At 44.3% G+C, this 14,819-nt stretch overlaps 1 protein-coding gene across 6 annotated transcripts in view; it reads right to left on the reverse strand.

Moving 5' to 3' along the window:
* Positions 1-14,819, reverse strand: part of RFWD3 (ring finger and WD repeat domain 3) — a 97,813-nt gene that overhangs the window by 35,572 nt on the left and 47,422 nt on the right. For 5 of the 6 annotated variants that reach the window (XM_050922381.1, XM_050922378.1, XM_050922377.1 and 2 more), the window contains 5 exons: positions 14,440-14,660; positions 12,058-12,155; positions 11,781-11,978; positions 8,529-8,620; positions 4,382-4,496 (listed from right to left, as the gene is read on the reverse strand). In XM_050922381.1, the coding sequence (XP_050778338.1) occupies positions 4,382-4,496; positions 8,529-8,620; positions 11,781-11,978; positions 12,058-12,155; positions 14,440-14,660 (724 nt within the window). The remainder of the gene's footprint in view (positions 1-4,381; positions 4,497-8,528; positions 8,621-11,780; positions 11,979-12,057; positions 12,156-14,439; positions 14,661-14,819) is intronic. The other variant, XM_050922382.1, reaches the window with a different exon arrangement.

Below are 14,819 nucleotides of genomic sequence, written 5' to 3' on the forward strand. Positions count from 1 at the left end.
GAGGACACAGATGGTTCCCTTGAAGACCATGGAGGTGCCGAGCCAGTTTGATAGACCTCTCTATACGCCGACGATCTCCTCGGTGCCAAGGATCGGTACCGTGAGTCGTACCGGTGCCGGGATCGGGACCGGGACCGGTGTGGTAGTCGGTGCCGGGATCCGGATCGGGATCTGCCTCGAGGTCGGTGCCGAGAGCGGGCCCGCGACCTGCGTTCAGCGTGGTGTCGGAATGGCACTGGGGACCGGGACTTGCCACCGACGCGGTGCCGGGAGGTCGACCGGGACCGAGACCTACCACCGGCTCAGTGCTGGGAGGTCGACTGAGGAGCTGAACGCCGAGGTGAACGGCTCCTAGAGCCTCGGTGCCGGTGGTAAGAGGAGCCAGACCGAGACCGTGCAGATGCTGACGGGCGCCGCGAGTGCGACCGGTACCGCCGAGGAGAACGGTGCCGGGACTGCGAGCGGCGCCAAGAGCACGAGCGTTCACGTCTCCGGGGCGATCGGTGCCTGGACTCCAGAGACGGCGCTCTCAGCATTGGCTTGCCTCTGGAGGTTACCCGCCCCGGGGGTACCGTGGTCTGAGGCTGCGATGGCTCAGTGAGCACTATCAAGTCCCGTGCCGAGGCGAAGGTCTCCGGCGTAGATGGGACTAACAGCACGACCCCTCGATCTCAAGGGGGAGCTAGGAGGGGCCGGACTCGACGGACCTTCCGGGCCCGGAGTCGACAGCAGCCCTGCAGGCGGTGCTGCGGCCAAGGTAGGTGCTGGGCATTCCACTCCAGCCTGCCTAGATGGTGTTGCAGACGTCGAGGGTCTTGGATCAGTTCCTGGTGCCGGGGAGTCTTGCCGGTGCCAGCGCAGTCCGGTGCCGGAGTAGAGGTGGCCGGTTGTGCTGCCGGTACCGGAGTCAGTGCCACTTCCATTAGGAGAGCACGGAGTCTTTGATCCCTCTCCTTCTTTGTGCGAGGCTTAAAGGTCTTGCAGATACTACACTTCTCAGTGATGTGCGATTCCCCCAGGCACTTGAGGCACGCGTCGTGGGGATCGCTAGTCGGCATCAGTTTCTTGCATGCCGAGCACTGCTTGAAGCCTGGCGAACCAGGCATGAGCCCGGTGCCGGGAAGGGCAATGGCCCACCCGCGAATAAGTTCTACAACTATATACAATAAACAACTAACTACTATACTACCTTAAACTGTTTTTGAAACTGTTTACAACTACAACTACTAATAGTGTACAAGGGAGAGCTAGGGACGTGGAGGACAGCAAGCCGCACTCCACAGTTCCAGCAACCGACACGGTGGTAAGAAGGAACTGAGGAGCGGGCGGGCCGGCAGGAGTATATATCAAGTGCCATAGTGGCGCCACTCTAGGGGGTGACCTGCCGGCCCACTGGAGTTGCTAGGGTAAAAAGTTTCCGGCAAACGTGCACGCACGGCGCGCACACCTACCTGGAATGGATATGAGCAATCACTCGAAGAACTAGCTTACGCAGTAACTTTAAAAAGGGGAAATTTACATTAGTTTCCACTAAGATTCCTATAAGTATATGACATTGTACCATATCTACTGGTTTTGTACCAACTATATGTTCCCAAGAAACTTCCATGCAGTTAGAGAATTTTCTATTATTGAATATATTCTTTATATTTAAAAGATTTATAATAAGAGCTTCTGTGTTTACATTATACTTAATTTTACAAGCTTAATTACGTCATAGCTTTTTATGCCATTTAAATACGTCTAAGTGTTCAGTAACACTATTCTTATTAAAATACAAGTTGCATATTTCACTACATAATCTCAATTTAAACATACAGCACTCTTCACAGAATCCTAGAATATCAGGGCTGGAAGGGACCTCAGGAGGTCATCTAGTCCCACCCCATGCTCAAAGCAGGACCAATCCCCAGACAGATTTTTGCCCGAGATACCTAAATGGCCCCACAACGCTGGGTTTAGCAGGCCAATACTCAAGCCACTGAGCTACCCCTCCCTGCTTTTATTCCATATACTCCCATAGTATAAGGCTACACAAATTAAATAGGAGTCCCATTCTGAACTTTCCGCCAAACGTTAATTTGTTAGTGATGTTATCCTTTACTTCATTCAGAATGTAAAGTTATTTACTGCACTTTAATGTTGGTGTGTAATTTTAGGCACTTTGATGCCACAGTGAGGAATGTAGTATAAATACTAAGACTATACTTTCAGGGATCATGTCTATAGTTTGTAACTAGAGATGTGTGGTAATTAATCTGTATAGTATTTCTGACATTTATCCTATTGGCACTGTTAGTCTGCATGCTTCATCAATGTAAAAATTCACAGAACCGCAGAAAGACATTGCACTGTGGAATCTAGAGATTTACTGCATCTATGATTTTCCTTGATCAATGTCCATGGTGAACCAGATCTTCTCATTAGCTCATATGTGACATGCCATCTGACATAGGAATTCAGCCAATTAATCTGTGAAGCTTTGTGTCATGGTCATACTGGCAGATTGTAGCACAGCAGGTGCCACCTAACCCCAGTCAAGGAGAGTATAAAACAGGAGAAATTCAAAAAGCAAAGAACAAAAGCAAAAGTGAAACTAAGTGGAAGGCTGAATAAAATATTTGTATCTTTTGATACAGCAAGAAATGGAAAAGGTTATAAGCAGGCTTAGAAGGATTCAATTTTTAAAATGATACGTGTTAGTAAATGTTGATTTCACTGTGTACACTGACAAAATATTTCCATCGATAATCAAAATATACAGATAAGCAAACTAAGAAAAATGCTGCTTGAGAACTTGTTGATTTAAGAATATTTACTTTATATATTATGACATGTGGCGTAGACAAGCTGGATTTTAGAAGGTTTTTGAATCTCAATGTTTGTCATTAAATATTATCCAATCCTCAATTTCCCACAACTGTGAAAATTTAAACAGATAAAAATCAAAAACAATGTTTTACAATTTCAGCTGCTATCAATGTTTATTTTAAACAAAATAAAAATGAAATTCTGCCAAGCCTAGTAACAAGGATATAGCACTGATGAAAGGTGCCAGATAGCAAAACAGCTGAAAGTCTCAGTAAACCTTCCTATTCTCTACAGCAGAGATTGGCAAACTTTTTGGCCTGAGGGCCATATCTGGGTATCGAAATTGTATGGTGGGCTATGAATGCTCACAATATAGGGGGCTGGGGTGCAGGACGGCATGAGGGCTCTGGCTGGGCGTGCAGGCTCTGGGGTGAGGCTGGGGATGAGGAGTTGGGGGTGCAGGAGGGTGCTCCAGGCTGGAACCAAGGGGTTCGGAGGGTGTGAGGGGGATCAGGGCTCAGGCAGGGGGTTGGGGCATGGGAGATGGCCGGGGGACAGGCTCCAGGTGGTGCTTATCTCAAGCAGCTCCCAGAAACAGTGGCATGTCCCGCCTCCAGCTCCTATGCGGAGGTGTGGCCAGGAAGCTCTCTGCGCTGCCCTGTGTGTAGGCGCCATCTTTGCAGCTCCTATTGGCTGTGATTCCCAGCCAATGGGCTCTGCGAGGGTGGCACTTGGGGTGGGGGCAGCGTGTGGCGCCCCCTGGCTGCCCTGCGTGTAGGAGCTGGAGCGGGGCAAGACCCAGACCCCGCTCCCCAGCTGGAGCGGGGCAAGACCCAGAACCCGTTTCCTGGTGGGAGCTCAAGGGAGGGATTAAAATATCTGGAAGGCCGAATAAGGCCCACCTCTGCTCTACAGGAAACCAGCACAGCCTTTTCTGCAGGTGATAAGATATCAGAATGTTATATAACTTCAGACTAAACCTGGAAAGGAACAGATCACCAGACATCTCTGCAGCCAAGAGTTTGTTCTCACTAATTCTGCAGTCTGTAAGTACGAGGAAACAGTGATGTCTCTAAATAGCTCTTCCCACAGCAAGCAGCCTGCAGTTATAAACTGGTCATATTGTAATACCACCAGAAGAGACAGTGTGACTCCTGACCTAGTTTCAGCAAAGATGGAAGAACCTATAGGATACAGTCCAAAAAGAAATCTGATCTATTAAAATCCATTACCAAAATCACACTAGAAAGTTATGTCAGAAAAGTAAAATGTTCACTGAGAGCATTCACTTTAATGGTTATCTGAGTAATAGCACGCGAGTTCAAAATTAAATGCTCAACTATAATTAGTGAGAAATTATACTTGCAGAAAACCTTGAAACATTACTGAATTATGAACAGTGATGAAACTGGAAGCTGTGTGTTTGTGTTGACAAGATATTTTATCTTGCTTGGAAGAACACACACAGCTCGCTCAGACTAAACATGGAAGGAAAGTACATCATGAGACAGCAGCTGAAGAGAGAGAGGCAATGAAGAGCCCATCATCAATGGGCAGGAGCTGAACTTACCTGAACTTGCTTGCGAAGTTTACTGCATTCATCTGTTAAGACCTGCCGCTGGAGACGGCTCTGTGCAGATTCCAATTCTGCCTGTCTCCGCAACATCTGCTCCTTTTCTAAAGAGCTAAGTAGAGAAGAAAAAAAGAAATGATCACGACTGGACACAACTTAGGATGTTTCTCTGGGCTGCAGCTCTATTACCAGTGTAGGTTAAAACACAGCCACGCTCAGGTAAACTTAACAACATTTTCAGTAAATCCCACTGAATCTTGCACTCTTTATCTCCTTGCTCTGCCTCCCGGCCATTAGCAGTTAGCCAGTTATTGTGGATTTTTTTTTTTTTTTTTGCATAAACAACTTTCCCATCTGAGTTCCCCTCCTAATGATTTATTGGAGGTGAATAACGGAGGGGCCTTAGTTATGCATAACAGTAACTGTGACCTTTTATCTAGTGGCTCACAAGGACTGTTCTATTACTTCTTTAAAGACAGGCAAGCCCTTTCCATCAATCTGGTGTGAGCAGGTCAGGGGGTGCAGCAGAGGCAGCTGGAACCCCAGCCCTTTAAGGAGCCCTCAAACCCCTTTCTACCCCGCCGTGGACCTTTTAAATAGCCACGGGAGCACTGGGGAATGCATGGGGGAAGCGGGGTTCCGGCAGCTATTTAAAGGACCGGGGTGGCAAAGGCAGCTGGAGCCCCGGGCCCTTTAAATAGCCCCCGGAGCCCCTCACTGTCCCAGGGCTCTGGGGGCTATTTAAAAGGCCCAGAGCTCCAGCCGGGGTCGCGGGGCTTGCCACGCTCTGGCCGGAGCCCCAGCCGGAGCCCCGGCAAGCCCCGGCCGGAGCCCCGCCGCCCCGGCCGGAGCTCTAGCTGGGAGACCGGGGCCGCGCCGTGCTCCCGCTGGTGCTTCACTCAAAGAAGCGGGACCACCCCGGAGCAGACCGCAGCCGGGGACCGGGGTAAGTTAAAAAAAAAATAATGAAAAGGTACCTAAGGCGCGGGGCCCTCTTAGGCGCGGTGCCCGATTCCCCGGAATCGGTTGAATCGGCCTAAAGCCGGCCCTGCTCATTAGATTTCTTTTGGCCCAATCCTCCAATTTGTCTACATCCCTCTGGACCCTATACTACACTCCAGCGTATCTACGATTCTCCCCAGTTTAGCGTAATCTGCGAACTTGCTGAGGGTGTAATCCATCCCATCCTCCAGATCATTAATAAAGATGTTGAACAAAACCGGCCCCAGGACCGACCCTTGGGGCACTCCGCTTGATACCGGCTGCCAACTAGACATCGAGCTGTTGATCACTACCCATTGTGCCTGACGATCTAGCCAGCTTTCTATCCACCTTATAGTCCATTCATCCAATCCATATTTTTTTTTTAACTTGCTGGCAAGAATACTGTGGGAGACAGTATCAAAAGCTTTGCTAAAGTCAAGGTACATCACGTTCACCACTTTCCCCATATCCACAGAGCCAGTTATTTCATCACAGAAGGCAATCAGGTTGGTCAGGCATGACTTGCCCTGGGTGAATCCATGTTGACAGTTCCTGATCACCTTCCTCTCCTCCAAGTGCTTTAAAATGGATTCCTTGAGGACCCTCTCCATGATTTTTCCAGGGACTGAGGTGAGGCTGACCTGTCTGTAGTTCCCTGGATTCTCCTTTTTCCCATTTTTTTTTTAAAAGATAGGCACTATGTTTGCCTTTTCCAATTGTCTGGGACCTTCCCAGATCACCACGAGTTTTCAAAGATAATGGCCTTTAGATACATGGATATGTATCTAGAGGTCCAAGAACAGCTTTACTGAATTTGAGAAATCAAATATGAACATAAACCTAAGACTAAAAGCACATATCTGCAAGGGGGTAGAGTTAAGGATGTGTATTCTAGCTTAACTTCTATATTCCTCCCCTGGCATTCTGAGCCTAACAAAAGGGAGGAATTCAGATATCTTAGATGGACTGCAATTGCACTGGAAGGAAGGCAGCAGTGAAGTACGGGGGAAGAGGGGATGTGAATGGTCAGTGGGAGAGGGTGGCAGAAGCAGGAAAGGTACAGCCTGTAGGGAAGATTTTCAAAGACATAGTTAATTTTTCAGTGGGAGTTAGAAGCCTGATAGTCATTTGTTTTATTTAACATCTCCCCACTACCGTGTTTTGCAACATCACATCCAGTGTTCGCAAGGAATTATAACATTACAGAGCTCAAAAACACAGCATCATCCAATGGCACGTGTGACACATGGCCAGAAAGGGATAAGCATCTTGCAGGATAAATGACCTAAATTCAACTTTTAGAGACATATTGGTAGATAATATTTGTGTTTTTAAGTACTATATCGTTAGAGGCTAACAAAGTAACCCAAGGGTTCCGGTCTATGCAATATCACTGTATTGATCTCTCTTTGAAACGTATAGCAAATCACCTGCAAATGGTGGGAAAAAGGCAATCGCTTTATGTTAATTCATGTAAGCTAATTACCAGTGATGCTTAGGAAATCTGTCTACTTCAAAATCTCGATGATTGCTTATTGTTTGCCTAAGGACTCTGTGCTCTCAAGAGGCCTGGAACTGTATAAAGGTGTCCTGGGTCCTGATTCTTTTTATCTCAGATTTGCTTGATGCTTTATGTAGGGGAAGCTTGAGTTATAAGACTAAGATCTCCAGTCCCACCGGGATCACCCTGAATATGAACACTGGACTATAATCTATTGACTAATTCCGAAAGAACTCATTGCAACTACAAAATTCACCATCTCCACTATGAAACTAATCTCAGAACTGTACTCATGTCTGTACGTACACTGATCTTGTAACCAATACTCATTTCTTTTTTAATAAATTTTAGTTTAGTTAATAAGAATTGACTGTAGCGTGCATTTGGATAAGATTGAAATATTCATTAACTTGAGAAGTAATGTGTCCAATCCTTTGGGATTGGTAGAACTTCCTTATATGATGAATAAGATTTTCAGTAATCCTCATCTTCATCGATTTGGGTGTCTGGGTGGAAGCCCAAGGCTAGTTGCTATAAGGGAACTGTGTTTTGGCTTCTGTGAAACAAGTCAGGTATTGTAGAAGCTGTTTTGTGTTGGCTTGGTAAACCTAAATATTGGAATATCCACCAGCTTTGGAAATTGGCTGCCCCATTCTTTGCAGTTTGCCCTAATTGAATAGCCTCAGTGTGGCCCTCCTGGGACGTTGGTCACAGAATGCCAGTTAAAATATCTATTTTCACTGCTAAAAATTCCTTCCTCACCCATTTCTGCTTAGCAATTAGGACAGCTATATTAGGAGATGAGGAGGTCACTTGGAAGTTTTACCATGGTAGTAGTATTTTAAATAAGTCCTGAGTTGAAAAGAGAGTTTGAAAGAGTTTCCTGAAAGTGGAAACGATCTAAGGAAGCTGAAATGATATTTTTCTCAGCAATGCTAAGATTTAGGAAGGACCTGGGATTCTGCAACCTTTAACCTTTATTGGATTTTATTATACTATTTGTAGTTGCGTACAACAGAAAATTTTCCACTGTACATGAACTTATACCATAGAAATTACAATGGCTAATTTCATCCTGGTTTTGGTTTATAATGAATTCTAAATGTTAAGCTTAGATTTAGTCAGACTGGCTACAAAATAGTTTCCATATCATATTACATTTTTGACAATGAGATGAGACTACTTTTTAATGCATATGTAAAGAGATAACAAAGTTAAAGTCTACTGTTCACCCTCACTGCATTTCTGGACAGGTGTTTCATTTCTCATGAAAAGATGAATTAGCAGTTAGTTTGTTTGGGATTTTTTTGGAAGAACTTCGCACATACTTGGCTCATTCTTCAGCTGTGGAGTTTTAACATATACTACCTAAGCTTTCTTTAGTCAGCTCTCAGTGCCATGTGCAAGGATACAAAACCCAAGGATCCATTTTTAATAGGGATCCTTCGTTCCAGAGAATACATGCTGAATACAGCATGATCTCCATATTTAAGGCAATCCATAATACTGGCCCTCAAAGTTAAGACAGTGCATAGCCAGTTTCAGGGAGCATAGCTGAAAAAAAGCCTACGTAAGAGTCAGGCTGCATGAAATCAGTTTTCTTCCTTAGGCATGTACATGTGGAATAGAGATGGTACATCTGAGGTGTATGCTCCATACCTTTTCATGCGCTCCTGTTCACTGGTGTCCAGTACTTTCAAAGTACGGGCATACAGGACCACTACATCAGAACGCTTAGCCTTCTTATTGCACTAAAATAAAAAGTAGGTTCAGTTTATTCCTAGGAAATTAACATTCAATTCGAACCCAAATTAAATATTCCTACTCTGTTAAATATTTTGAAATTCCCCTTCAAACGTTGCTATCCATGTGGTCATTACAGCCTTAATCAGGACCGCTATTTTGAAATTTTAGATCTGATTTTCTAGTGCTGCATTCACCTTTCAGAAAACATCCCTCTGCTGCCCCTGGTCTTGTGTTTCAAAACCACCAAGTACCCAGGACAGCCAGATAAATCCTGTGAGCAATTCAAATGCTCATGCAAACATACAGTCCCCACCTCTACTTTGAGCAACAAGAATCAGGTACTACTTGAGTCTATTCATAACTCTATCATGTACGTGCTATGTGGTGTTGGCAAAGTCACTTAATCTCTCTGTACTTCAGTTTCTCCATCTGTAAAACTGGATTAATACCGCCCTGATTGGCGGGGGGGTGGGGGGGGAGTGCAAGGCTTAGTGTTCAGAAAATGCTTTGTAGGCATCAGATAAAAGGGACTACAGATGGACCATATCAAGCAGCCTTTGGGGAATCCCACATTACTTCATCTCTTTTAAATGCAGGTATATCAACTGTTTAGTAATATAAAGACATACATCGTCACTGTTTCCATATGTGGCAAAAGATTGTGTGTGTAGAGTAATAAATGCTTACGATTGCTTCCCTAGCACCCAACAGCAGTCACTAGTAGGATCTAGAACGTTAAACTACAATAGTAACTTGCACTCAAACCACCTTTTCTACAAAGCCACATGCACACCAACGATGTGCAAATCAGTTCAAGAATAAGCAACTGGAAATGGAGAGAAAAAACACCTAGGGCTAGCTTGTCTTTTCTTTAAAGCGACAAGCCCACACGTCTGTTAGTCTAAGGTGCCACAGGACTCCTTGTCGCTTTTTACAAGCCCATCTCAGACACTTCTCAGGTTGCTAGGTCACTAGAAGACACTCACCAAACAGCCACAGGCATCCTTAACATCATCACACAAAAATACATAATACACTACTAGAATGTTTAGCAGGAAGATGTAATAAATCACCAAAAGTCTAATCACTCAGGATATCAACTACTGGAGCATCTCCCTTCCACCCTTTGAAAGAGAAGTAAATGATAGCAAGAATGAGAAATCACAGAAGTTTAACAGGACTCCAAGTCTGAGGAATGCCCGCTGAGGATTTTGTTCTGAAAAAAGTTGCACAGATATGACAAGGATGAGAAGCCAGAGGCAGATCTGAAAAACGAATTCTTTTGTTTAACTACAGTGTAAAACACCAGGCTCTGTTTCAGCAGGAATCCCACTCAAAAGCAAGCAAAACTGGGAAAACTATACAATGGCTTTTTTATTTGAGAGCTACTGAAACCTTGGGCCCTCAGATAAAAAGGCTAGGAAGTGACAGTTGGCTCTTTGCGTTGTAAATTGAACACTATTCTTGATCTAAAAAAAACAGTTTTAACAAAGTTAGGCATGAAACTATATTTCAGAGAAGTGCAGCTAACACTGAGGCAACATTACACTCTGCAAAAACATAACAAAAAAACCCAACCAATTTTATAACTTTTTAAAACCTCAAAACGTTAGGAGGACCAGAAATGAACAGTTAAATGACCAAGCTCGTTTCCCAATGCCACATACCCTAAGTGAGTGAAGTTATGTCTACAGTGCAACTAAAAACCTGCTGCTGGACCATGCTAGCTGACTCAGGCTAAGGGGCTGTTTAATTGTGGTGTAGATGTTGGTGCTTGGGCTGCAGCCTGGGCTCTAGGACCATGCGAGGTGGGAGGGTTCCAGAGCTCAGACTGCAATCCAACTCTGAATTTTTACACCACAGTTAGATAGCCCCTCAGCCTGAACCCTACAAGCCCAAATCAGATGGCATGGGCCAGCCGCAGGTTTTTTTTATTGCAGCACAGAAAACACCCTTAGGTTATGCCTACACTTAAAACACTATAGCAGTGCAGCTGCATTGATGGGAGGGGTGGTGTAGGTAATCCACCTCCCAAACAGGCAGTAGGTAGGTCGATGGAAAAAAATCTGTCTACCAATGTCTACACCGGGGATTAGGTCAGTTCAGTTACATCTCACAGGGTGTACATTTTTCACACCCCTGAGATATAATTATACCAATGTAAATTTCTAGTGTATTCTAGTCTAAATCCCACCCTACTTAATCCTGCCCAAACTTAATACTGCCCTATTAAAATCTGGAAAAATATATGCTGAAGTCAAAATAAATCAACAGATATTGGAAATGATCTCTCAAATATGTTGGGGGACAGAATAAGGAATGAATGAGTGAAAGGCTATATGAATAGTAGGGAATAGGCTGAATCCCTTAATTGTTAACATACAAGCATCCAGTCACAAGACATTAATGGTTTAAGAAGTTGATCATCTTTTAACCTCTCTCTGGTATCCGATAGCCTCATATATTTGATAACATTTGACACACTCCATTTTTAAGGGAACAAAAGCTGAGGTGGTTTTTTTTTTTTTTTTTTTTTACACTTACAATTAGGTTGACTAAAGTACTTTTCACTCTTTGAAGCAGTGACAGATATTGGAGTGCAGCAACGGTAGACAAATGCAGCAGCAATCTTGAACTTGGCAGTGGTTCTCACACAACCTTGAACCTTAGAACCTCCTTTAGATGCCTGACCAGGAAACCAGAGCTCTCAGCCATTAATTTAAAATACTGCCAGACACTTCCATTAAGGGTCATTAATCATCTTATCTGACAAATGGCACCAAACTGTGCAGTCCCCTCCAGTACTGCACTGGTCATGACATCAAGTCATGGAACAGGACTTGAACACTTCCTTTTGCCCCACACGTGATGTTACTACCCACTGAGCAACACTAATACTCTAATTAATTTCAGCAAAACTGTGCTGAATTAGGTGAAGACTTTAAGTTCTTCTTCAGATGAACAGTGTGAGCTAATCCTGATGAAAATCACTTCAAAACAGGGGATTTTGTGACTTTTGACAGGCTGAAACGGTGGACTTTTTGTACAGTATTTAAAACCCTGACTTCATTCCCTTCTGAACAATAACCCTCTTAATGATGGTCACATTTGGACCAGAGGCTGCCTGAGAGCAAATCTGTTCCAACACAAAAGGGTGCACTTTACCTGAGGGCATTTCCCTGCCCGTCCCTTGAGCCACCTTATGATGCAAGTGTATCCAAACAGGTGTCCACACCGCAATGCTGAGAGCCGGTGCTCCCCAGCATTAGTCCACTGCTCAAAGCAGATGGCACAGGTGTCCCCTTCTTCCTCATCCAACGGTACAGTGGGAACTGTCACATTGGGTTTCTTTAGTGGAGTTCTCTGAAACAACAACAAAGATCAGACAAACACAACATTTGCCATCTTTATTCTCTGTCCAAGGACTGTTTGTTCACTTTACCTGTTTGTGCTGGACTTCTGCTTCTTCAGCATCACGACCTTCATGCTCTGCAGAGGAAGGCAAAGGCTGAGGGGACTCTGGTTGGACCTGATCAGAAACTTCAGAGCAGACAGGAAAAAAAGGAAGACTAATTTATTTGAACTGGCGCAAGAACTCTCTTCCTTGGGTTGTAGTCTGAATTTTCTTTTGTAACTTTAGTATTCTAGAATATCAGAACAAGCACTGGTGCAGTAACTAATGTGGATTGCAAACAAAAACTTTACTCAACATACTAGAATCAGGGCTGGCTTTAGGCCAATTCGCCCGATTCCCGAATGGAGCCCTGTGCCAGTGCCTTTTTAATTTTTACTCACCCAGCAGCGCTCGGGGGAGGGGGGGGCGTGGCAGGGCTTTGGCGGCATTTCAGCAGTGGGCCCTTCACTCACTCTGGGTCTTTGGCGGAGGGTCCTTGAGTGCCTAAGTGCCGCCGAAGACCCGGAGTGCCACCGGGTGAGTACAAATCAGGCCCCGCACTTGCTAAAGCCAGCCCTGACCAGAATAATAAATGATATCATGTACTGAAGCAAAAAGATAACTAATTAGCACAATTAAAGTGATTCTGTAACACTTTCATAAATCATTGAAATGTAAGGCTGGAAAGGACATTGAGAGGTCATCTAGTCCAGCCCTCTGTACTGAGGCAAGACCAAGTAAACCTAGAACATCCCTGAAAGGTGTTTGTCCAACCTGTTTTTAAACCTCCAATGATGGAGATTCCAGAACCAAACACTGGAAGCCTATTCCAGAATTTAACTACCCTTAGAATTAGAAAGTTTTTCTTGATATCTAACCTACCTCTCCCTTGCTACACATTAAGCCCATTACTTCTTGTCCTACCTTCAGTGGACATGGAGAGCAATTGATCACCATCCTCTTTATAACAATTCTTAACATATCTAAGGAGGTATCAGGTCCCGTCCCCCCCCCCCCCCCCGCCCCAATCAGTCTTTCCTCAAGTCTAAATGTGCCCAGGTTTTTAAATCTTTTCCCACTGGCCAGGTTTTCTAATCCTTTCATCATTTTTCTTGCCCTCTTCTGGACTCTCTCCAATTTATCCACATATTTCCTAAAGTGTGACACCCACAACTGGAAACAGCACTCCAGCCGAGGCCTCATCAGACCTGTGTCTTATCTACCCTCCAGAATGATATTAACTTTTTTCACAATTGCAATACACTGTTGACTCGTTCAATTTGTGATCCGCTGAAGCCCCCAGATCCTTTTCAGCAGTACTATCACCTCAGTTACTCCCCATTTTGTAGTTGTGGATTTTATTTTTACTTTTAAGAGTAATACTTTGCGCTTGGATTTACTGAATTTAATCTTGTTGATTTTAAACTTCTTTAATTCGTTGAGGTCATTTTGAATTCTAATCCTGTCCTCCAAAGGGTTTACAACTCCAGTGTAGTGTCACCCAAAAGTCTTATTTGCACACTTATATGCACACTCTCCACTCCACTATCCAAGTCATTAGTGAAAATGCTGACTAGTACCAGACTCAAGACTGACTCCTGCAGGACCTCACAACATTCCATACACACTCCCCACCACAGTTTGACAGCCAACCACTGATCTTATTTTTATTGATTCTAAGTGTTCATTCTGAAATTTGGAGGTACAGTAGGGACATTATGTGGGTACCTGAAGATTAAATAAGAGGATAGCACAAAAAAAAAAAAAGGGGGGCTCAGGAAGGGAGAACAATAGGGAGTAAAAGAGGGGGGAGGGGCAAAATGATGCAGCTATCCCTTGATAATGAGATGGGTGGGTTAAGATTGATACCTTGCAACTAGTTGTTTCATGGGAGATTTCACAGGGTGTTTGCTTTACAACGTAATTAAATTTAAGAATCTCATTCCCCTACTGCCCACATCCGCTTACCTTTCAAGATCAAGTATTTTTATTATAAAAAGTAAGAAAAAAAACCTACTAAGGGGTTCATGAACATTTTTTACTTTGAGTAAGGAACACCAACCTGAAAAGGTTGAAAAACAATGAGTGATCCACTAAGTGTGCCACTATCCCCTAAGCAGCTAAGGGGAGGGAAGTTGCATTAAGCAAGGAATAACCCTTGAAGCAGATGATCTCCTCAGCAATAAAAAATCCTGGGCCAGATCCTCCACTGTAAATTGGCCTAGCTGGTTTACACTGATTTACAATAATTAATTGAGGCCCTCTGTTCTGGGGACAATCCTTGATAATAATGATCGGGGAGGAAGGAGAACTGCAGAAAGTAGAAAACAGAATATGAATTCTATGAAGCGTTGTCCTGTCTGACAGTGGAAATGAAGTGAGAGGAATTACTGGCATTTCAGAACTCAGTGACGTGAAACCAGCACAAACCTCCCAAACTGGCAGCTATGGGTGCCTCCTCTTGGGGTACTGCCACATCCTCCTCCTCAGTGGAGCTGCTGCTGTCAGAGTCACTCAACTCCAATGTTTCATCTGAGCTGTGACCACTGTTGCCAACCGGAAGATGCAAAGTCTCCAGTGGTGGAAATGCTGCTGTTGTTGTCCCTTGAGTCCTGCTGACTGTGAAATAACTATCCAGTGGTGTCCTGGACCTGAAAAGCAAGGAGTAAAAGCTGCAGTATTTCTTCATATTAATTATTGCAGGTAAAATGTACAGGGGAAAATTAGATCCTCATTTGTTTGCCACAACCCCGAGCCTCTGTTTGCAGACATAAGGGATACAACCAAGCTGACCACGAAATGTCTCACTC

The sequence above is a fragment of the Gopherus flavomarginatus genome, chromosome 14, assembly GCF_025201925.1.
Source record: "Gopherus flavomarginatus isolate rGopFla2 chromosome 14, rGopFla2.mat.asm, whole genome shotgun sequence".
NCBI lineage: Eukaryota > Metazoa > Chordata > Testudines > Testudinidae > Gopherus > Gopherus flavomarginatus.